This window comes from Poecile atricapillus, chromosome Z, assembly GCF_030490865.1.
Source record: "Poecile atricapillus isolate bPoeAtr1 chromosome Z, bPoeAtr1.hap1, whole genome shotgun sequence".
In the NCBI taxonomy this organism is placed as follows: domain Eukaryota; kingdom Metazoa; phylum Chordata; class Aves; order Passeriformes; family Paridae; genus Poecile; species Poecile atricapillus.
Window position 1 is genome coordinate 117,497,897 of NC_081289.1, and position 25,557 is coordinate 117,523,453.

General features: G+C 36.9%; 1 protein-coding gene across 4 annotated transcripts in view; it reads right to left on the reverse strand.

The window, feature by feature from the left end:
• The window catches only part of KDM4C (lysine demethylase 4C), a 258,313-nt gene that overhangs the window by 202,125 nt on the left and 30,631 nt on the right, over positions 1–25,557 (reverse strand). For all 4 annotated transcript variants that reach the window (XM_058827575.1, XM_058827573.1, XM_058827574.1 and 1 more), the window contains 3 exons: positions 22,088–22,137; positions 13,735–13,838; positions 9,228–9,365 (listed from right to left, as the gene is read on the reverse strand). In XM_058827575.1, coding sequence (XP_058683558.1) covers positions 9,228–9,365; positions 13,735–13,838; positions 22,088–22,137 — 292 coding nt within the window. The remainder of the gene's footprint in view (positions 1–9,227; positions 9,366–13,734; positions 13,839–22,087; positions 22,138–25,557) is intronic.

The following is a 25,557-nucleotide window of genomic DNA, read 5'->3' on the forward strand; positions in this document are numbered from 1 at the left end:
ATGGTTTCCTGAGCTTAACCAAGCAGAAACCCATCTAGTTGAATTCTCATGCCAGACACCAATAACCGTAGCCTCCCTGGAAATGATCCTGCAGTCCCAGAATGCAACACCTCTGCACCACAGCCTTTTGCCAAGCATCTTAAGGAGAGGGAACTGACTTGCTCTTTCCACTGGGATCTACCATTTCTCTTCCTGTGTGTTCTTGCCAATGGAAAAAGAAATACACCCTTTCCATTCTGGGGCTGGAAGGATTTTAGTAGGCCAGTGACTTACTCAATTGTGTTGTTTGAGAGGCGGAAGGTTGTTCGGATTCTTTATCTATTTTTCGCTTCTACTTAATTCTGAAAAACTTAATTTTGTCCAAAAGCAAGCTAAAAACAGTAGTTGAGCTGTAGCAAACAGCACGCTGGAGGTGCCACTCAGTATTTCTCTTGGTATGTTGTCCCAAGGCTTTGTCCTGGTTTCAGCTACAGTAATTTCTTCTCAGTAGCTGTTCCATTGTTGTGTTTTAGATACAGAATGAGAATGGTGGTAACACACTGATGTTTTGGGCTTTTTCTAAGTTGTGTTTATCCCGTGTTAAGGATTTTGTTTTCCTTGTCTACTGCTCCACCAGTGAGGAGGTGAGCACGAGAAACTGTGAGGGAGCACAGCTGGGACAGGTGACCAGAAATGACTAAAAGGAGATTCCACAACACAGAACATCATGCCCAGTATATAAACTGAGGGGAGTTACCTAGAAAGGGCTGGGCTGGGTACAGGAAGAGAGGTCCGGTATCAGTCAGTGGGAGGTGAGCAAGTGAATCAAGCATTTTTTTCCTTTTTATTATCATTACCATAATTTACCATTATTACCACATTTTGCTTTATTTTCGATTATTAAACTGTTCTTATCTCAACATGCAAGTTTTACTTTGATTCTCCTACCCATTCCACTGGGCTGGGGAGGAAGAGAAGTGGAGTTGATCGAGTGTCTGCATGCTGTTTCATCTCCAGCTGGGCTTAAAACCATGACATTCTTGCACAAACTCTAGAAAACAAGCTGGAGGACACATCCCTGCTCTCAGGGTTCAACTATTACAGGTAGTTAGGGGACATACAGTGAAACCAAGACCAGAAGTTTAGCATTTTCAAAAACACAAAATCATTGTTGGAATTCGTTGGAATTCATAGTCTTTACTTAATCGAAGTGTCCAATACCAAGGATCAAAAATAGCTCTTATTTAACATTCGCATGTGATTTCTTTACATTAAATATTTAGCACCATCTCATTTCATGCTGGAAAGCAGTATCAACACATAGCCTAAATATTTACTATAACTTTAACAGAAATCTTTGTTGTATTTTTTGTCTCCACAAAATCAATGAAGAATATTGATTGCATTTCAGGATTTTTTCTAAGACAGAAATCCAGCTGTAAGCAATTAGAAAGTATTCTATAAAAAATAAAAGTGTTCCTTAGGAAGACAATCATTCATCAGCATAGAATATTCTCTAAGAAGAGTAGAGCAATTTAGTGACCTAGATATTGCCACATTTTGCTGACACAGACAATCTCTGCAGCATAATACAGAGGAACTGCATGATCCAAAACATAATTTTCCATTCAAATTCTTGCACTTTACACATAAAGAAAGAAAAGACAGGTCAGCCGCAGTATCAGTAGTCCGAAGAACGACAAATGGGACTGCAAGGTTGTGTGGGTTATGGTTGGGGATTTTTTGCTTTTTCTTTTGAGTGAAATTACTGGACCTGAAAATAAAACTTACTAAAATATCAGTATTCTTTGGAGACACCAACTTTTCACCTTTTTAATTAACACCTCCAAGAAGTTTTCTAATGTTGTGATAAAAACTAATCACAGATATACTCATGGTTTTCTAGAGAAACACTGTAACCAAGAAACAGAGTACAGTTATACAATATCAAATTATATTTTCTTCTTTTTTTTTTTCATGATGGAATCCTATCTTAAGTAGTTACAGACAACAATTCAATTTTAATTGAATTTTCCTTTTGTCCTCTTTGCAAATCCAACCAGAATTGCCCTCATATGGTCCCAAAACAATGTGGGTACTTTTTTGCTCCACTTGCCTCAGAAGCTGCCAACACTATGTTCTGAAGCTGATGGGATGATTACTAAAGTGCAGCAGGATTCTGTAACTTCCTTGGGCATCCTGTCATTTGCTGTGGAGCTTCTCCCTGTTAGCTAGTGTCTGTGCAGCACTCAAACTTGAATGCTCACACAGTAATTTTCTGGCAAGGGAGATGCCCCCTGATAGAACTGCCTATGTCGAGAGCAATCCAGAATGAAAGGCTGGCTGTATTAACTGAGGCCATGAATGCTGTGCTAAGATTTATTGCTTTTACCTTGGTTTTTCCCCCCTCTCTTTGTCAGGACTAGTAGCACTTTGAAAAGAAAGTTTGAGTCATGGTGGGTGATATACTTGCATCTTCTTATGAGTGTGCACGTAACGTCTTTGCAAATACTTGTGCAAACAAAAACTTTCTAAGTGGTAGCCTTAAATACCAGGCTTTGAACTTTAACATTTAGTTTACCTGAATTCATTCAAAAAGATTGATCTGACCTTGACTCAGTTAAGTAGAAGTCTTTTTTGTTAAAAATAAGTATTTCAGCTGCTGATAATGCAAGTGATACCAAGTAAATTCTGTCAGATAATTTGTCATGAGGGAGGGAAGACCTTCTCCCTCCCTCTCTACCACTGCCTGAAGAAACGTGAAAGTGAGCTGGGGATTGGGCTTTTCTCTAAGTCACAAGTGGCAGGACAGAGGAAATGGTCTCAAGTTGCACCAGGGGAGGTTTAGATAAGTATTAGCACACATTTCCTCATGGAAAGGGTTGTCAGGCATTGGCCAGGCTTCCCAGGGATGTGGCTGTGTCAGCATGCTGAAGGTATTTGAAAGACCGGTAGATCTGACCCTTTGGGAATGCTTTAGTGGTGACCTTGCTAATGCTGAGTTAAACAACTGGATTCAATTATTTTAAAGGTGTTTTACAATGTCAATAATTTTATAATTTTTTCAGTATTTCCTCTGTTTGTCTTGTATACCCTATTTCTACAGCATGAACAAATACCAGTAAGATTTAAGGATAATTAGTTCACCACATTTCCTGTAATTCTTTTTTTCATAGACATTTCTATTTAAGAAAAAAAATCCTACCATTGGTACATTCTAGCATGCTCTTTTTCATTTAGAAACGGGAATAAAAGTAAACTTTGATTCTCTTTCTTGTGGTAATAAGTGATAGGAATTAAGCAAATAACATTAAGGACTCTGACCATTTGCCAAAGAAACTGCAGTTCATATTTGACAATGGTATCTAAAATTTCTTTATAGAGGGAGATTAGTTATTATTGCTCCAAAGCCACTGTGAAACTTGTAGACAATTAAATTTAACTGCAGACACCAGAGAAATACTTTAATTTCTTGTATTATATATGTACAATACTACTCGTAGGTGCACTGGCCACCAATCACAGAATTCAGTGTCCTAAGATAAATGTTTCATCCATATGAAATCCTAGAGAATTTTGACAAAATACTTAGAGTGTATATGTGACTTCCTAGTTAAAATTTCAGAATTTCAGTAGCACTTTTGGGTCGTGTAAAGCAACATAATTATACTAGCTTTAAAATTATCTAACTCCACTGAATTTAAAGATGACATTAAGTTTACAGCATAATACAATAACAGAGATTCATACTGGAGGCATAAAACATTTATCAGTTTGTACTGTGGAAACCGTACACCAAATAGTAGATTATTTTTTAAAAACATAAGAAATAGGAAGCCAGTACACTGACAGGGAGATACCGGCACAGAGCACCACCTCAGCTTTGCTACATCTGAAGATGCAGGCTGCCATTCTTGAAGTTAAGCAAAATTATTTTTAGAGCTGCACACAGTTTGTATCTTTTAAAACCTGAGTCAGTTTTACCTGCCACATTTAACTCTTGTGTATCCATGCTTCTCTCAACTTTGTTTCATTGTACTATTCCTAGATATTTCAAGTTATCAAATGCCAAGATTATCAAATGCATTTTAGAGTTTAAAATTAACTTTAGAGTTGCCGCTTTATCTGTTGGCTATTAAAAACACAACTTTCCTATTAAAGGTAGACACCAGTCTGAACGTTAGATGTGTTTAGAGATTTTCAGTACTTTTTGAGAACTTTCTCAAGAAGGTATCTCTCAGTCTCCAACGTCTAATAGGAGTTCACTCTCTTTACCAGGCTGTTAAACCAGCACAGCTGATTTTTCCCTTTATTCCATGTCATTAACTAATGACATGTATTAACTACATGTATTAACATGTAACATGTAACTCCATGTATTAACTAATATATTAAGGAGTTTGCTACTGGAAAGGTTTTTTTTCCAATTACAGACAAGTTAACGCAGATAAAGCCTCTAACTGAAACATTTTCTGAGTTGTGCAAAACAATGCTTATATAAGCCTTAACAATGATTAAGATCAGAGAATATTGAAAAACGGGGAAAACTGCTGAATAAATTGCCACTTTTTTTGATTTTGAGCATTTACTTCATTACTTGTACATCCATCAATGGATAGCTACAAGCTTTCAGAAGGTGAAGGACAGGAAGCAGAGGCAGCATTTTGACTTCACAGAGCTAAGCTGATGATAGGGTTGTACAACTATGGGTAAGACTCAGGGGACTAACAACACAAACATCCTGGTGGAAGTCTACTATAGACCACCCAACCAGGATGAAGAGGTGGAAAAAATATTCTGTGAGCAGCTAGTAAGTAAACTCATGACCACTGGACCTTGTTCTTATGAGAAGTCTTACCTTGCCAGATATCTATTCAGCAGAGAGGAGGCAGTCTAGGAAGTTCCTGGAATGCATGGTGTGGTAGTTTGACATTAACAAAAAAAAAAGTGGAAAACACTCAGGAAAGTGATTTACCTCAGAGAGGCTGCTGGGAGTTTCTCTCTGCTTGAGATCAGGCCAATAGCTGGCCAGTTCTGAGAACTGACAGCATTTTTAACCACTGAAAAGTAAGATCACCTTTGTGAATACCACCTTTTAAAAAGCCTGGGAACTGCTTATCTCTTTCTTTCTGGCCTTCAAAGGTATTGGCACTCTAGTGTGGCTGGCCCTGCTCCCCCATGGCCTCTGTGGCCCGGTGCAGGCTGGGCAGCAGCTCCTGGGCAGGGGATGGAGGCTGCGGGGCTTCCCCCTGGCCCCAGGCTGGGCCAGGCTCTGCTGCAGCCGCTCCTGGGAAACCCTCCAGGTCCCATTCCAATGGGGTGGCTGAAGCCCTTCCCAGGGGGCCCCCAGTCCTAGGCTGGGCCAGGCCACAGCTGCTGACATCTCGCCGATATTTCCCCCCATGGCCGGCACAGAGAGCTCCAGGCCAAGGACCATTCGCTCTGGGCTAAAGAGGCATCAAAGCAGTTTGAAATCCAACACCATGAATACCTGGCCGAGGCTTGGGCCAGATTCAACCCTTTCACTACACAGATGAGACCTAGAGACTTTAATCTCCTCTCCAGACAGAGGAAAGTGGGAGTGATTGACACGTAAAAGACAACACGAAACATCAAGTCAGTAAGAGAAAGAATCAAGCCTCAGATGGAAGGAGAATGAGGAGATGCTTTAATAAGCTGAAATATTCTTTTGGTAGGGCCATGGAGATGGACAATAACGTTCTGAAATACTCCTTTAATTCATTAGAGAGTATTGGGGGGATGAAGTATTCAAACTGTAAACCTGAGCAAAGGTATCTCTTGATGAGCTAAGTAGATGGTGGAGTAACTGTGATCCCATGAGATGCTTGAACAGAGAGAGAGAGAAAGAGAAGTGAGAGCTGATGAAGACCCTTTGCCCCAGGGAGAGAAGAAGAAAACATCTGTTCCCCTAGATGATTACAGAGATAGATGAAGAGAACCTTTGGCTTTGAATAACTCATCCTTAAAATAATACCCCTTGAGTTCATGGCCCATGGACATGCCTCTGAGTGGTGTGAAAATGGGAGGAAATGGCAGAGGTTTTTTCCTGGGCAGCCGCTATTCATAAAAATGAGAAACCACAAGAAAACTGTTTTCTTGTTGAGAACTTTCTGTGGAATGAAAAGAGAAAACTTCCCTCCCTACAGAGACTGATGAAAAGACTATTGTAAAGATAGTACTGCTTTAACATCCCAGGTTTTGTCTCTACGTTGTCAGCTGAGAAAGGAAAAAGGTTGGGTGGAAGGAGAAAAGGTTTCTGGAAGTTTTATTCTGGTTTCTTATTTCCTGTAGTCCTGTTAATAAAGTTTCTTTATTCCTTTTCAGTTTCAAGCCTGTTTTACCCTTCTCCTAATCCATATCTCACATCAAGAAATTACTAAGTACTCTGGTGACTTTAAGTAGTGCTAAAACCCACCACACGTGGAAAATAACTTCCTTACGCAGCTGTTAAGAGCCTACCAGCAATGAGGTCCTGCTAGACCTGCAGTTTACAAACAGAGAACGGCTGGTAGGAGATGTGGTGGAAGGAGATTGTCTTGGGCACAATGACCATGAAATGATAAGAGTTTTTAATTCTTGATAAAGTAAGGAAGAAATCTGGCCTATTCAGGACACTGGTTTGGAGAGTCCCCTGCACAGGCCTGAAGGCTCAGGAGCATCCCTAGGGGTTAAAAGACAAGATGGTGGGGAAGAAGAGTGGCCTGGCTGAACAGGGAGCAGGGAGCTTTCATAGGAACTCACTGAAAAGAGAAGAGTTTATGACCTTTGGAAAAGAGGGCAGGCACCTCTTGAAGAGTAGTACAAGGATATGATGAGATCATGTAGAGAAAAAACTAAAAAGGTGAAAGTTCAACTACAACTGGCCACTGCTGTGGAAAGACAATAAAAAGTGTTTTTATAAATACATCAACAACAAGAGGAGGGCCAAGGAAAATCTCCATGTTTTATTGTAGGCAGGAATATTGTCGGGGGGAGGGGAATATTGTCACTAAGGCTAAAGAAAATGCCAAGGTACTTAATGCCTTCTTTGCCTCAGTCAGAAAGTTTCCCTACAGCTGTTTCCCTGAGCTGGTAGACAGGGAGTAGAACAGATCCCCTGTAATCCAGGAGAAAGTATTCAGTAGCTTGCTGTGCCACTTAGATACTCACTTAGTCTATGGTGCCAGATGGGATTCACCCATGGGAGGGTGAGGGAGCTGACCGAAGAGCTCACCAAGCTGCTCTCCATCATTTATTACCAGTCCTGGTTAACTGGGAAGGTCCCAGAGGACCAAAGGTTGGTCAGTGTCATGCCCATCAACAAGAAGTTTCAGGGACTGTCAGCCTGACCCCAGTGCCATGAAAGGTTATTGGACAGATTACCTTAATAATGATCACACAGCACATACAGGGCGTGCAGGAAATCGGGCCCAGCCAGCAGGGGTTTGTAAAAAGCAGGTCCTGCTTGACCAACAGGATATCCCTTAATGAGCATCCACGATGGACTTGGACATGGGAAAAGCTGTTGATGTTGTCTGTCTAGACTTCAGCAAAGCCATTGATATTGCCTCTCACAGCATTCTCCTGGAGAAACTAGTAGCTCATGGCCTGGATAGACACACTGATCACTGTTCAAAAATTCATCTGCATGGCCGGGTACAAAGAGTGGTGGTGCATGGAGTTACATCCAGATGATGGTCATTAACAACTGGTGTTCCCCAGAACACAGTACTGGGGCCAGTTCTGTTTTAATAGCTTTATCAATCATCTAGACAAGGGGATTGAGTGCACCCTCAATTTGCAGATAACACCGAGCTGATCGAGCTGCGTGGGAGTGGAGTGTTGATCTGCTGGAGGGCAGGCAGGCTCTGCAGAGGGATCTGGACAGGCTGGCTCATGGGCCAAGGCCATGGTGTGAGGTTCAACAAGGCCCAGAGCTGGGTCCTGCCCTTGGGCCACAACAGCCCCAGGCAGTGCCACAGGCTGGGCCAGAATGCCTGGAAAGCTGCCCAGAGGAAAAGGACCTGAGGGTGCTGGTGACAGAGGGTGCTGGTGACAGCAGCTGAACATGAGCCAGCAGTGCCCAGGTGGCCAAGGAGGCCAATGGCATCCTGGCCTGGATCAGCAATAGTGTGGCCAGCAGGAGCAGGGCAGGCATTGTTCCCATGAGGTCACATTTCAAATGCTGTGTTCTGTTTTGGGCTCCTCACTACAGCAAAGACATTGAGCTGCTGGAGTGAAACCAGAGAAGGGCAATGAAGCTGGTGAAGGCTCTTGAGCACAAGTCCTGTGAGGAGTGGTTGAGAGAGCTGAGGGTGTTAGCCTGGAGAAAAGAAGGCTCAAGGGGGACCTTCTCATCACTCTCTACAACTGCCTAAAGGAGGTTGTAGTGAGGTGGGGGTTGGTCTCTTCTTCTCTCAGGCATCAAATGACAGGATGAGAGAATACAGGCTTGAGCTGCACCAGGGGAGGTTCAGGATGGACATCAGGAAGAATTTTTCAGTGAAAGGGTGGTCAGGCACTGGAAGAACAGCCCAGGGAAGCAGTAGAGTCACCATCCTTGATGTGTTCAAGAAACAACTGGATGTGGCACTTAGTTCTATGGTTTAGTTGGTACACTGGTCTTCAGTCAAAGGCTGGACAGAGAGATCTTGCAATTTTTTTCTAACATTATGGATTCTATGATTCTACGCTGTACACAAAAAAAGGAAGACATGCACACCACAGAACAGGATTTCAGCCTAAAATACCTTCACATACACACCCCAAATGCTTTATTATCTTGTACTACTACAAGTTTTCTGATTAGATTTAAGGTGAGAAAAAACAACTTTTTTCTTTAAACTTTATTTGAAGTTTCACTATTTATGTTCCTTTCCAGGTATCAAAATTCCTAGTTAAACTAAATGCTTTCACAAACAGTAAAGCTTAAAGGAAATTTAAGAGAAGAAGTTGTCTTCACATATATTAACCTCAGTGGCTTCCACTTAAAAATATCCACAAACCGAATTGATTTCAAAGAACAATAAATACATTAAGCAGCAAACAAAACTGACTACTGAGAGCAATATATATTGCTGGAAGTATAATACCTACTATCAAAATAACAATTAAAAATTAAATCTGAATGGCAGCTTAATGTATTATCTGATCTAATAGTTATCCCTTTCTCATCGCCTTCCAGAGATTCTCATAAAGAAATAACCACAGGAAATATTTCCTTTCACATCAATTTTCTGCTTACTTACCAATTTTGCTGCTTTTCCATAATCAATCCATCGAATGGTGGCAAAGTTTGTTGACTCAGCACAATTAAATCCATGGTTAAACCCTGCATGGTATCCATATGGGAAAGTGATCATAAATTCTCCTGCCTCTTGGGTAACCTGTAACAATAAAAAAGAATTTTTAAAGGCCAAAATGAATAAACTTTTAAAAAGCCTTAAAGTAAACCATGTTACAAAGCATTTCTAGTCCTACAGCAATGAAAACTACATATGCCCTTACAACTAACTAAAACAAAGAATTTTTTTTTACTTGGCACATAAATGAGATTTAATACAAACAGAAACAGTATACTTGAGACAATATTCTTTACTCTCAAATACATAGCTAGGTGCAATATTTAACAAATTCAGAAAGAACTCAAAGAAGTCAAACTTGGAAATAACTAGAAAAGACAGTATGAAGAATATATCATCCATACTGTCTGAGAGGAAGCAAAGACGAGCTGGATCAAAATACCCACAATTACCATGCCTAAACCTGCAGAATGCTGCTGTCCTTCCCCTCTTTCTCTTTAGGCAACATTTTAGACAGCAGAAACACTCTGGCAGTACTGGTAACAAGAATTCCAAATAACTAAAGGATAAGTGGGGTAGAAGGAGGTTCTGAAAGACAAAAAAACTTTACTACAGTTAAACTCTGACATTGTTCTAGAGACTGAGCAAGGATAATTGCAAAAGACTACAACCAAAAGAAAATGTGTGAATACAACTGAATCAACAAGATACTATAGAAAGCAGGAAAAAAAAAAAAAAAAAGGAAAATTAAAAGCCAATCTAAAACTCACTTCACAGTGATTGTATTTTGTATATACAAAAATAACCCAAATTCCAACTAGTTTTAAGAGATGTATCAGACTTGAAAAGCTTCTAGACTAAACCACAAAAAAAGATGAGTGGTAACATAAACAAATCACTAGTCAGATTATTTTCCTCCAAGGGAGAAATCTCATCTTCCTAGACTAGGATGAACTGCTGCTCTCCTACATGGGGAAAAAAGGAGACAGCACTTCTTGTCAGTCACTAATATTCTCTCCACACAGTGACAGCTTTAATCTCCTAAAGTCAGACCACCAGAGACTTTATCAAGGACTGGCTAGTCAGGGACTTGAAACAGCACACTGTCTTCTGAATTATCTGATAAGAGATAATGAATAAAGTAGATTATACAGAATAGTTAAAAGAGATTCTCCATGCTCTGTTTGATACACATTTTACGTGAAATACACATCAGACAACATACCCACTAAAAAGCAAACAGATCTATTTTAATGTAGCAAATAATCTAGCAAATAATCTGAGTGGTGACTGATGACTATTCAACATATGCATTTGTTGATTACAGGAAAACAAGGAGTGTGTAAATAGATTGTTTTCAGTGTGTGGCAATGCTTACATAAGCAATACAGTAAGAAAAAATTGGAGGGACAAATATGACTCTTTTTAAGGACATACCCTTATGACATAAAATCACAAAAAGGTAGGGTTAAATTTTAAAGTCACTAAAATTAAAACTAACACCTTCAAACATTTTTCTTTTTAATGTCATCTCCTAAATCTCAGCTTTCTACTAGTATAGCTGCCTTAAGTTTAATTTCTTCTTTTACAACCTCCTTCAAAATTGTTATTTTACTATTTTATAAATTCTTTTTGTGCTTTTTTGCCCAGTGCAAGAACATACAGGGTTAGCACTTCAGAGAGGTCTATTTCTGATTGTATTAAGGGATGAAGGAAACAGAGGAAAACAAGAAAAATAGCCAACAAGGCTAGAGAAAAAAAATGGATCTTCAATGTTGCATGGTTAAATTTTTTGTGGATTCATATTTAGTATATACATGCAAATGCACACATAATTGCATATATTGTAACTGTTACTGTAGCACTTCAACAATTGCTGTGGGAATGTTTAAGAAAGATTATTCGCAACACTAACAATTCCAAAATTTATCTCAATACACCCTCCCACTGCTGACAGTTTAGCAGGTGTTCTATTGCAACAAGCAGCAGTTCAGCTGCCACCTGGTAGGCGTAGGCTGACTTATCAGCATTCAGCACATTTCCACTCCTATCACTTTGAGCCATGAGATCACAGCCTGGTTCTCTCTATTCACTTTCTCACTGAATCCCATTAATTACAATTACACTTGGGTACAGTCTGCATCCTCCAAAGACTAGGTGACAGAACCAAACTTAAATATTTAACTGTTTGTAGCACTTTTTTTTTTTCTTTTTTCCCCCTTATCTTTAGAGGATTTTTATCCTCTAAATTAGAATACAGGCATAATCAAGACACCAAAATACAAAGATCAACTCCCTTACCCTACCTCAAATGCATCATACTGAAAATAAGTATGCTGACATTCTGCAATATGCTACTTAAAACACCAACCACTGAAAATTATACAGTTCAGAGTAATGTTCTGTAAATCCAAAACTATAAATCTGGTTATAAAACCATCCAGCTTGGAAAGTTTCACCTGACACTTCATGATAAAGCACAAGGCTATGAAGGGAATCAGTATATTTACCTATATATTACAAAAACTCAGCAGCTATATTTCCATATGATAATAAATCATTCAGAAAACAAACTGCTTGTTTTATGAGTAATTTATTCAAAAAAGCTTGCTTTCCAAGGCAGGTAGTATCACTCTAAATGCCTACATTTCCTCAGTTTTACACATAGGTTGACTTAAGCATGAAAGGTGAAGCGATGTTCCAAAAAGGGATAAAACACATCTGTGTCTTCATCTCACCTGTGTCACTAACATGACTGGGAACACAGAGGTGTTCTGGTTCTTGCTGGGCATGTCTTACACAGCATCAAGACCTTTTCTGCCCCCCAAATCATTCCGCCGGTGAGGAGGATGGGGGTACACAAAAAATTGGGAGGGGACAGAGCCACAACAGCTGCACCCATGGTATCCTCCTCAATATATAAAGCTGTGAGAAAAAGAAGGCAGGCCAATTGTTTGGAGTGGTGACATTTGTCCTGCCAAGTCACCGTGACACGTGACAGAGCTCTGCATGACAAGACTCTGCTTTCCTGGGAATGACTGAACACCTGCCTGCCCACGGGAAGCAGTGAATGAACTCCTTGTTTTGCTTGGCTTGTGTGCACAGCCTTCCCTTTCCCTTTTCCTATTAAACTGTCTGTATCTCAGACTATGAGTTTTCTACCTTTTATCATTCCAGTTCTCACCCCATCCCACCAAGGGGGAGTGAGCAAGCACCTGTCTGGTGTTTAGGTTCCAGCTGGGCAAAAATATATATGAAAATACTCTCTTTTTTTGTTTGTTTGGGTTTTATTTAATAGTTGGGAAAAGATCAACTAAACCAGACAGGAAGCACTGCATTATCTTATACTTCCAGGGGAAACATGTTAAGCAAAGTTGGTATACATATGCTCACATTATATCAATAAATAAATAGCACAAAAATACACAAAAACAGAAAACACAATAATAAGCAAGGATAGTTTACTGACCATATTGCAGTGGGAATAAACTGAGAAAAAGCATATATTGCCTATTTCTTCTGAACAAGTTAAAACAGTCTGTGCAATAGGAATCATAGCCCTTTAATGATCAAAAGCATTTTAAAAACTCAGTATAAACAGATATTCTGGCAGGGGACATTCTGAATCAAGTTCTAGTCTTCTGAGTAGGCTTACAGAACTCCTAAATTTAGAACTTTAGAATTTACAAAATATACAGAATAAGTACACTTAATAAAAAAAAAAAAGCCATGCACTGAAAATATTTTGTTAGCTGGCACCTACGTGAAGTTCAAAGTGGAAAACAATAAATACAGAATATCTTCTAGAAAGCAAAAGAAACAGAATAGCTCAGATGTTTTTTAAAAGCACCTATTTATTAAATTCAACCACAAAGAAGGAATACAGGTATTCTTTTCATTTTCTGTTTCTGTAATGTTCTTGTTAACGTTTATTCTGCCACTACCAAAGAGTCAAAAATAATCATTTATTCTTTTTCTATTATGTTACAGCTTTTAAAATCTATTTTAAATTAAATAACAGTTATTTTGGCTTTATTCCACCTTAAACCTTTCATATGGTTATAATGATAAAGTTAAATTTAATTGCATTAGAAAAGCAACATACAGATATAAAGAAATTAAATGTTTGTGTTAAAATATTAGATATGTAACTTAACAGAGTGAGTTAACAAGTGTTTCAGTCAACAGAAAATCACATCCAAGCTACCATGGAAATAAATTAAAAATAAGAAATTTTGGTAATGTCTTAGAAAAAAAATCACAGAAATGCTGTAATGGTTACAAGTGTTTATCACTAGAAAATTCTCTGCTAAAACTATTTCAAATTTTAACACATATTTTAATGCAGCTACTACCTTAAAAAAACCCATCACCTTTACTGCAACGATATTTATACTAAACACAATCTATTTCAATTTATGAAAGTAGTGTTTAAAAAGAAACATTAACATACCTTATCAAAAGGAATTCCGTACTTTTTCAATATTGACGGAGAAATCAGGGTCATCTTGTGGCGAAGAAAAGCATCACATCCTTGAGAGCTGCTCGGAAAGAACCCTAATAAGGCAAGAAAAGCAAAATTACACATGTTTTAATTAAATCAAATAGGAAACCATTGTAATATTTTTCAATACTTAATACTGTTTAGACTTGCTGTAGAATTTTCTATCATGTCATTCCTAGGTTCCCAGAGATTTTACAAAAATCAAATACACCTTCTAAGTTTTTCAACTGCTTCCCAGAAGGAGGGGCTACAGGCACTTCTTTTTTGTTAAGAAGTGAAATAATTTAGAATAAACGTGGAACGGTACACTTAAGCATATTTTTTTATCCTTCAGAGAAATACATTGTTCATGGTAGATTTTTTTTTATGCTAATGCTCATTCTGCACACATGAAAATCAATTGCAGGAAATAACTTTAGAAGGATTCAATGAAGACTAAGTTTACCTCACACTTACAAACCATCTATACAGTAAACAAATACAGCTTCCTAACTTTGTACAATCTGTTGTATTCCTCTCATATAAATAAATGGTAGTTCATCATTCACAGAAGCAGGTTAATTTCTGGAAAAACATGCTTACTCAATTATTAAAAAAATAATAATTCCTTTTCAATAAGCCATCTGAATTTTTTCAATGCCTTGAGAAAAAAAAAAATTAACTATAATTTTCCATAATATATTGCTTTCTCTCTAATGTCAGATTTTATTTCTTCAGTCTGGTGAGTCTTACACATTATGTCTATTAACCATCCTAAAACTTCAGAACAATCTAGAAGTTATCCTATTACAGTTCTTAAATTGTACACTCAATCTAGCATGCTCACCAGTACTGGAAGAACAACATTTTTCTGATTTCTCAGAAATAAGGTTAAGGAGCACTTAAACAGCAAAGGTATAATGTAGACTTTATGATGGTCAATGTACTAGAAAGCCTGCAAAGCTGCCCTGAAATCAAACTTTATTCAAATTCGTCATTCTTAATTTTTTTCTCACCAACAACAAGCACAGAATTCTTTATATTCTCTTTGAATTGCAAATAATGTTGCAAGTTTCAAAAAGTACTATTTGATAGGTATAGTTATATATATGTGGCTTCACAGATTAAAAGGCAGTTAAAAGAAACTAGCTCACAATTAGTAGACTCCAGCAAAAAAAAAAAAAAAAAATCAGCTATGTTTTTCACAAGTAAGGCCAATAACATTAATGAAAACAATCAAAACTTAGATTCTACTGTTTCAGAGCGTCAAAAAATCTCAGTCCTGGGCAGTATAATAATATAAATATATGGGAACTTACTGTGATTGAAAATGATACTTGAGACTTGAGGGTAAAGCTGGTATGAGAAGTAGCTTAAAGCTTAATGGCTAAAAGCAGAGTGAGTTTAACTGAATTTTCCTTGAGAAAATAAATTTTGTACCAAATTATGTTACTGCAATATGCTTAATTAGCTCAACACAAGATGATAAAAAGCAAACGATGGGCAGACATCCAAAACTTAAGCTGTACCACTCCAGCTCCAAGAGATCAGACATAGCTGTGACAAGTCCAACCAGAAGGCAGGCTTGTTGCTGAATTCCAAGAAAGTTGCAAATAACACAGAGCAGCAGAATACAACCTGCTCAAAATCCACTACTAGAAATTTACAGAAGAACATTTGCTGTGGTTACAGAGCCCTCACAGTGAAACTGAAGTGCAGCCTACACATTCTGTACTGTTATAAAATATCTTTTGACTTGTCAAAGTCAACACTTATGCACACAGATTTTTCAGTCTCATTCACCTCATTTTCTCAAAGGAACTCCCCTTCAATGAACAAGGAAAGAAAGATAGTATTTCCTCAATACTCGGAAGTATTGTCTTATATATAAGACAATAATATCTCTATAGTCCTTATAAGACTCCCTTTATCAGAAGATCTTTTGTTTGCCAGGCTAAATGTAATGTCACACAAGCTTTTCTTCTGGAAAATAAAATCCGTGTGGGAAAACTGGCTAACAGATGTAAAAAATACCGCATAGAAGACTTTACATTAGAAATATTAAAATACTCTTACAAAAACAGCAAATGCAGACCAATTCAAGATATGCCCGCAATATTAAGAATCATTCTGAAATACCAAGTTGATGTTAAAATTAGCAATCAAAAGGATTACCAAGTAGTCCTGAATGTTTAGTGAAATCCCACATTCAAAAGAAAAAATACTGAAATCTATCTAGAATGTAACTACTATTCAAATTCTATACAACATTCATGCTTTTAAGGGACACATGAAATTTTATTTTAATCCATTAACACTAATCCACTAAGTCTAAATCAGTTCTGCAAGAGCAAGTATGTTGTAGGAATTCACATACAACCCCAGTTTCTTGGATGGTCTCTTGAGACATGGCAGACCCATACCATATTCATCTCCTTGGAAATGATTACAAAGAAACAAAGTAAGAATTCAAAACAATTAGTTCATAGAAGCCAATGAGAAATAATCAGAGCTCAGGGTAAAACTGAATAAGGTTGCACATTGATTTATGTCCATGAGAAAAAAGCAATCAAATTGAAAATTCTCCAATACATGATTTATAGAAACAATGACATTTTTAACAGCTAGAGCAGAACTAGAACAGTCTACATATTAAGTATGTGGTTCGATACTTGCTGGCAAAATGTCTGGGTACGAACAAGAGGACATTTATCCACCAAACTCAAGATTTCTCTCAGCTTTTTAAAACCCTTGTTTAGTTAGCCTAAGCAGCAACAGCAAAGAGTATGTGAAAGCATAGGCTTCAGACTGTGTTGACAACCAAAACATGCCCTTGCAAGACTCTATATACATACTCTTAACAGACAACAAAGCCCAAAATGTCCAATCTTACCAATGCTATGGGTACAAACAAAATTATACTACTTTAGTAACAGCAATATCACTTGACTGGGGAAGACAAATCCTTAGTCAATGCTATTCCACCGCAGCATGATCTTTCCACATAATTTAAGGTTTTATTATCCAAATATATGCTAGAGAGAAGTCAAAGCCTTCTCATCTTTTGGTAAAGGTAGAAGTAGTGGGCACTCAGCAGATTCCTTGCCACGGAGGGATATAGAACATATTTTTTAAAAAAATAAGTTCAAATTTCTGAATTATTAACGGACAGTAAGTATTGCTAGCTGGCAGTCTCATCTTTCCATTCCACCCTGAGAGTGTCTTTCCAACATATCACATGTAGCTCATATCAGATGACCACATCAATATCATGCCTATCACTCAGCCAAACTGAAGTGGATTGGGTTCCATTCCCTGGCTGATTAGCATTTTCAAGACACTCAGAATGCTACTCTATGCTACTAAGAATGTGCCCATAATGTTTTCAATTACATTGTCCAGCTAAAGTCATATACGCACAAATTACAATACTTTTCCCTAAAGTATACTTCTAGAACTCCATTGGACTGAACAGGTTGGCTTGCTATATTTTACCTTGAATGAACAAGGAAATTCTAATTTGGTCGCAAATAAAGTCATTTTTTAATGACATCCACATAAAATCATATTCTTAGGGAACTTCCAAATCAAATCCTGACCAGTGAAATGAATTAAGCTAGACATCCTATAATTTTCAGCACTCCCTTACTCAAGACTTCACCTGAAATCTAAAGATGCTGCATTTCTTGTTAATATTCTTTAAAATTTAAAAAAAATACATAATCATAAAACTCACAACATAAGAGAAAGAATATCCTGAATTGAAAATACCTTTAATGTAGTTTAATGTTAATGACAGTAAAAAAAAAAAAATTCAAATCAACGTGATTTAAGCTCAGGCTTATGATTATTTTTTATTTATGCAGACCTTCATTTAAAGGACTTATACAAAATATTAATCATAATTTGCAAATCAGTACTCTCAAAACAATGGCAGAGATTTCTTAAGTACTAAGTTTTCTAGTAATTATCTTTTTAGATTTTACTTTGGTAGGTATAAACATGAACTTTATGCAATTTATTTTAATTATTTTGACATGATCTGAACTAATTTGATTTAACTTTCTGTGTTGAACATGAAAGAAATTAGGAGGCTAAGTTTGCATAACAACAACCATCATAAAGGAACAACGGCAATTTTTATGCTATACAAAGCAGAGTACAAAAGCCACAAAGAGGCTTTCAAGTGGAATGAAATACAACTGTAGGTATGCCCAGATGTTCCAGCCAAATTTATTATCTCTTAAATAAGACTCTTCTTACTTGACTAATTCTTTTTTTGACAAAAAGCTCAATTCTTCAACTGCTAAAGTTTTCACACTCAAGATCCTTAGAAGTTATGCAAGTTCTACTTCAAGCCTTATTTCAATAATTAATTTGCTTTAATACATAAAAGCTAATGACTTCTGCATAAAATGAAGTAACCAATACTATACACCGTACAACAACCATACATACTTACAATATATTAAACTTTATTTTAGTTTCTTCTTTAACATAATTGAACATCACAGGTAGATGTCATCTCCTTTCTAAAACAGTTTCTGCACTCAAACAATCTATTAAAAGATCTTCAAAATCCTTCAGTCTGCCATTTCTCATTTGCCACTCCACCTCTATTCTCTATTTTCTAACCCATTTTGTGAAACAAAAAATCCTTTAAGAATACCATGGTATTACAGATTAACATAACAACACGTATAAAAATTGCAGTTAACAGCTCACTTGAGATTTTTATTACATTTATGTCTACATAAAATTGAAAAAAATCTACATAAATGAGAAAGCAGCTGAAGGGCAAAATCAAACTGTTGTCTTTATTAGATGCAAGTCTAATGTCTTTCAGACAAAGCACTTGTAGGCGCCACAGTCAATCAAGATTTCAATGGAAAGCAAAAATTAAAGCATTCATGCACAAAAGGCATGCGTTGTAATTGTGATGTGCAGACAAGATAATGGAAAATATTCTAACCTTCCTTTAATTTTATGTATCAACTGCTGCCTTGACTTAGACAACCTGTCACATTTAACGTATTATTTTATTATTTTAATTATTTAGGAGCATTCAATTAATTCAGTAGGCATCTGGTCATCTGAGCTAACCTTCCTGAATAAACTACTTTCTTCTTCCTTCAAATGCTGCACTCATGCAAAAATATTTTCTCTACAAATGGTATTAAGTACAAAGGTCTCATTTACGCTATGTTTTATTAATGTTTTCTTTCTAAGTGACTTGCAGCCATGCAGTTTACTTTATACTTTCATCTTTGTAAGATACCTCATGTGAAACAGGCTGTATTTTCAAAGACACCAGTTGCAAAGTAGAAGATCACAGTATGGAAACAATAAGAAATGGTAACTTTAAGTTTTAAAAAAAAAAAAAAGTGCATTTTTTTTTTGTTCATCATTGTAGCATTATCTTCCTCATTCCACTCTCACCTATTAGATAGACCAAAAATACCATGGAAACAATCTTCTCACAGAAAAATATCCCAGACTACATTAAAATCATATACTAAACACTTAGATTCATAGACAACACTCTTCAACCTTTCCTAACTCATCTATTTCATATTGCTGCTACAACAATTATCTTTCTATGAGTACCTAGTTTTCTTACAGAAATCCCGCTTCATTTGGTAAATGTAATGGAATCTACACTTCTGAAATTTTATCATCTCTATTCAGTATCTGATTCTATGCTTTATTTGCTATTTGCTATTCAAAACATAGTACTGAAATAAAAATAATTAAGTTATGATCACAAACATGATTCATCAAGGAAGTTTTCCATTCACCCCACAGGTCTTTGTAATTTATACTAACATAAAATTAAGAGCAGCAGTGGACAATTTACTTCTATCCAGATGAGTCTAATTCTGACTAGCACTTGGATATCAAGACACTGTTGCTCCATTAAAACCTATTGGTTTCTGAAAAACAATGGCCTTGGAGATCTCCATTCCTCCAATGCTTAACGTCCCATTTCTATTACTTTATTAGACCACCATCTGCAGTAAGAGGGCTGTGCACCTTCAGGCCAGTTTTCTAACATAACACTTTCTTTTTCCATGTGACAAAACATGAATCTCCGAAAGTTACCTACTTCCTGAATTTGTATAGTTTACTCTAGTATCTACAGAAATTGGAGTATTTCAAGGAAAGAAGGAACTTTTTTTTTGCCTACAACAAATAATGCCATGCCTCAATACCACTTCATTTATAGAAATGAGTGAACAAGTGTTGCTTCAACTGCCCATCCTTTCCTCTCTCACTCTGAAAATAAAGAAAAATTCAACGCATACTCACTACAGCACATTTAAACTTGAATGGTTTTAGAACACTGCACAGCTGTTCTCAAGCAACATGAAATCTACAATAAATGCCAGAGCAGCCAAAAAACATCATGTGTAAAGTCTATCTACCCAAAGATCTTGCTCCCATAAATTTCAGAACTGTGTATAAAGAAGCACTTACATAGAGCATGGAAAGCTGGCCTCTGCTGACTAATCTAGTAGCAAATAGTTGCTGCTCCAAGACGTCTAAAGCCAGGGCAGTTCCTATGCATTTCTAACATATTTCTGTGTCATTGCTCCAATCTCCCTCAGAATACACTAAAATTTTAGAATCCACCAAGAAGAGTAAGGTATGCATACTGCAAAATAAAGCATCTCCTTAGGCTTAACTTTTAACCTGACAAGACGCTTCATTTGGAGTCTCTACGTATACTGGAAGACTCAATGAACAATAACTTTTTGGTCACCTTGCTCATGTCAGACATCGCAAGTCTTTACCATACCCCCTTCCCATTATTTATACTTCTTCTCAATGAAAAGTTAGAGTTTACTAGAAATTATGAAAAGAAAAAGGCAATTTTTTCTTTCAAAATCTTACTAATAAAGTCCTAGTGCCCCTCCTTGAAACTTTTCCAATTCTCTACTTCTTTTACTCTTTCATCATATCTTGTAAAATTAAATTATTGAATCATCATAAGTCAGTGTTCATTGCCCAGCCTCTAAGCTCCAATTTGTTTACCACTGAAAACCAAAGTGTATAGAGCTCTACACGTTGCATTGGGAAAAGAAACCGGAAAGCAAGGAAAATGGGTGACAACTTTTTCAAATGAAACTATGACAAACTTTAGGAATAGGAAATGTAATTATTCAGGTTGAAATCTGTTTTCCTGAGACATGCTTTTAAGACTGGAAGATCACAGGTCTTTACTTTCACATCATTAACTGCAATAGTTTTATAATAGCTCAGAAAAGCAGTCATGCACCCATATACTAAGGGGGAAAAAAAAATATGAAAACAAAATGTATACAAATCTTCAGAATTTTGTCCTGATACACAAGATCTAACTATGAACTTTCAATAGCATTCCTTTCCTCTAATTCTATTTCATTAAGCATTCTATTCTATAATTTCTTTAATAGTTATTAGCAAGCTATAAAACATGGCTGCCAGGCCAAGAAACATCCCTAATTATTCCTATGTTCATAATTTGCACTCTTAATTCAGAAACAAAAATAGAGGTGAAGTAGTATTGAAAAGGAAACAAATTACTGAGTGAGAATCTTTCTAGAGACTAGTAATTTTTATCCCTGAGACCTCAATCTTACAATCATATCTCTGCTCCTTCTCCCAAACATTCCTGGTGCCTCTAAATGGCAAAAGCCAGTACATGCTTTAGCTAAAGTGGATCTATATGCCTGCTCAATAGTCAGCAAGCTGCTAACAAACAAGATTTAGTGTTTCAACACTTGGTATTCTTACCCTTTCACAGAGGCACTAACCAGAACTCCGTCCTCTACCCAACCATCTACTTTCATGAAAGTTTTGGAGACTCATCTGTTTTCAATATTTCTATCTCTGTATCAAATTTGGGTAAGAACATTCAAAAAGTTGCAGATGAAAAGAAGCTAAGACAAGAAAGAGCAAGGGCACAGAGAAGACAAAGATACCAGCAATGAGAATCTAATGAACAACAAAATACTAAACCTCATTTTTCTAAGTTTCACCAAGCTAAAAATGCCAGTACAAAAATAAATTCTCTTATTCTAAGAAGCAAAAAAAAAAAAAAAAAAAAAAAAAAAAAACAAAACAAACCACCACAACAGCAACAAACAAACATACAAAAAAACCCAAAAAACAAAGAACTACTTTAATTCTTAAGAATTCCTCAGGGCAGTAACACTGTAGACACATAAAAGTCACACAACATTAAGTAATAAAACAGTAGATGAGTCAAGAACAGTGTTTCTCACTTTCCTCAAGGGTTGTCCTTCAAACACCATAGAGTTGAAAATATTAGAAATCCTACCTTGAGCTAGTCTTTCAAGCCGTTTCCCATGCTCTGGAGGAATAGCATACCTAAAATCCACATAAAGGAAAGGATGAAATGCTTAAAGACATAATTACTACATAATGACTAAAAGTCATCATTCATGTATGAAAAATATCTAACAATACAGAAGACAAAAAGATTAAAGACTGAAAAATTTCACAGAAAAAAAATATACCAACATCTAAGGAAAGAAATACAGATATTGGGTTTTGGAAGGGGAGGGGTTTGAGAAAAAATTAGCTTATTTCTAGTTTAAACATTATATTACGTTGTTCCAAAATGTTATATTCACTATTTTAAGTAATGTCCATTGACATTATTTAATATTATTACATCACCACAATTTAAAAAGAAACATATACTTTATTTCTCCAAATGAAAGGAAAAAATGTAAAATAAGTCTAATTTAAACAAATTTAATTTCTTTGAATTTGAGTATGCTTCACAAGACACAAGGGTTCAGCAGAAAGATAGGAGCATTAAACATCTCTATTTTTTCCTATAGCAAAAGCTGTGGAATAAAATGGTTGCTCTCCCTTGTAGAATCATTACAATTAGAGTTTTGTATTATTAAAGAAATAATTTCTTTCTTTAATAAACTTTCTTTAATTTACAGAATTGTACATCTCTTAGAAACCCACTGATTTTTTAATCTGATTTTTTAAACAATTCCACGTGCTACCTCCAACAATTCAGCAAAAATACAAAAGAACATATTATTTTTAATGTTTACTGCAGCCAAAAAATAGAAAAGTTGTTTCATTTCTGCTTCTTTTTGTTAATAATATATTTACTGCACTTCATGGACTTACTGTATGTTTTAAGTAGGATCTATTATTGATTTAACTGCTTTACTATGTGATATAACAGGCTTTTGCTTCATTTTAATGTTGCAATAACACTGGATTGATTCTTCTCTATTAAAAAAACACGGTTCGGGAACAAAGAAAATGTATACTCAGCTGTACAAGATAGTCCAAATCCACACTGTTAAACCAAGTAAACACAGAGTCTTTTACTACACTGTGAACACGTTTCACTCATCAGCTTTGAAAACTCACTCAGAAAAACAAGCAATACACATCCACCTACCTCAAGTTGTTATTTCCACACACACTAAAATTTTACAGTTTTATTCATTACAGCTGAAACACCTGCATGGAAGACCACTACAGAAATCAGTGCTCCGTAAGCAAAATACATGCATACTGACAACTTATATCAAATGGTATTAAACAAAAAGACTTTCAGCTTACTATACTCAGTGTTTGCAGTTTTAATCAGAATTTTGCTGTATCACAAAAATGCACTTTGCTTCTCTCCATTTGTACTTCCAAAGTGTTTATGACTGTTTTTCACTCCATATTACACAAGCACCAGTGTACCCATACCAATCTAAACTATATGTTTGCCATCCTTCACACCCCGTCAGAGAAAAATGCTATGTATAGCATTATGCACTGTACTGTGTGTCTTTAAATACACAACTCCAAGACATGAACAGATACTGCTTATGTCTAACAAAAAAACTCAAAACTAGATACTGTTCTTTGGCCCTAACTGAACTGGTGCTCCTCCTAAACTGTTACTCCTTCAAAAGTACATGTTGTACACTTTAATAATAATATAGAGCCACATGCTTCCATTTGTACACATAAACATGTCAATATTACAAAAATACAGAAGTCAACTAAGCTCTCAGTAAGTCTTTCAAAAAGACAGTGCATGATTTAACTGCACTACAGCAATCTATTTAGCTAATCTAAAATTACAAAGCAATACAACGTATAAAATACAAGTTTGTGTTTTTCATCTTAGCCTTTACCTGGGTTGTATGATAACATCTTCTACTCAATCCTTTACTTCTTCCCTCTGTTGCAATTGCTTGTTTCTCACAGCTAAGACAATGACAAAGGAATGGAGACAGACAACCCTTTGTACTATGACACATTATGAGTCCCAAAGCCACTCCTGGTAACAGTTCAGGCTTGATTCCTAACAAAATTTATTACAAAACTGAGCTTAGCACACGTGCAAGCACACCTGCCTTTCATGGTGAATGACATGAATCTTGCTGGATTCCTGGTCTACTCTACATTAAACAAAAAGCTCCCGAATTCAAATGACCTAGTAAGGGAAAAAAAAGTATCACAGAATTCACAGAATTCTCCTCCTAGGTTGGAGGAGACCTTCAAGATCATCAACTCCAACCCATGCCCTAATACCTCAACTAGATCATGGCACTGAGGATCACATCCAGCCTTTTTTAAACACATCCAGGGATGGTGACTCCACCACCTCCCTGAGCAGATCATTTCAGTATTTTATCACTCTTTCTGTAAAAAAGTTTTTCCTAATATCCAACCTATATTTCCCTTGGTGCAGCTTGAAACTGTGTCCTCTTGTTCTGTCAGTTGCTGGCTGGTGAAAGAGATCAACCCCCACCTGACTACCAACACCTTTCAGGAAGCTGTAGAGAGTGATAAGGTCTCCTCTGTGTCTTCTTTTCTTCAGGCTAAACAACCCCAGCTCCCTCAGCCATTCCTCACAGGGTTTGTGTTCCAAGCCCCTCACCAGCCTCGTTGCCTCCTCTGGATGTGCTCAAGTGTCTCAATGTCCTTCCTGAACTGAGGGGCCAGAACTGGACACAGCACTCCAGGTGTGGCCTCACCAGTGCCAAGCACAGGGGGAGAATGACCTCCCTGCTCCTGCTGGCCACACTATTCCTGATACAGGCCAGGACACCATTGGCCTTCTTGGCCACCAGGGCACACTGCTGGCTCATGTCCAGCCAGCTGTCACCAGCACCCCCAGGTCCCTTTCTGCCTGGGCACTGTCCAGCCACACCATCCCCAGCCTGTAGTGCTGCAGGGGGTTATTGCGGCCAAAATGCAGGACTTGGCACTTGGACTTACAAAACTTCATCTTGTTGGATTCTGCCCATCCATCCAACCATTCAAGGTCTCTCTGCAGAGCCCTCCTCCCTTCAAACAGACAGACATACGCTCCCAGTGTATCCACTCTTAACAGCTAGCTTATATGAGAATTTAAACATCTAAAAGCTCTTAGAAAAATATCTTCATCTCATGTCCAGCTTCCTTTTAGCCACATTACCAAACAGCCACTAACATTTGTGTGACTTCTCATACAATAAGGTCCAGTCCAGCCAATAAGGTCAAGCAAATGTAATGGTAAATCACTAAGAGGCAAAAAGAGTGTTTCTTGGACAACAAGCAAATAAACAAACAAAAAGTTAAGAAAAGACAAAAAGGGAATTGATGATGCTAACTAGATCTTAATTTTTATTAGCTCATAAAGACATACTTGGTAAACTATGAAGAGTCACCGTTCACTGACAATTATACTACAAGGACAGAAAAAACATGGTACATAATTTAGTCAGCTGAAATAAACAGAAATGTTAAAAAATAAAAAATAAAAATTTA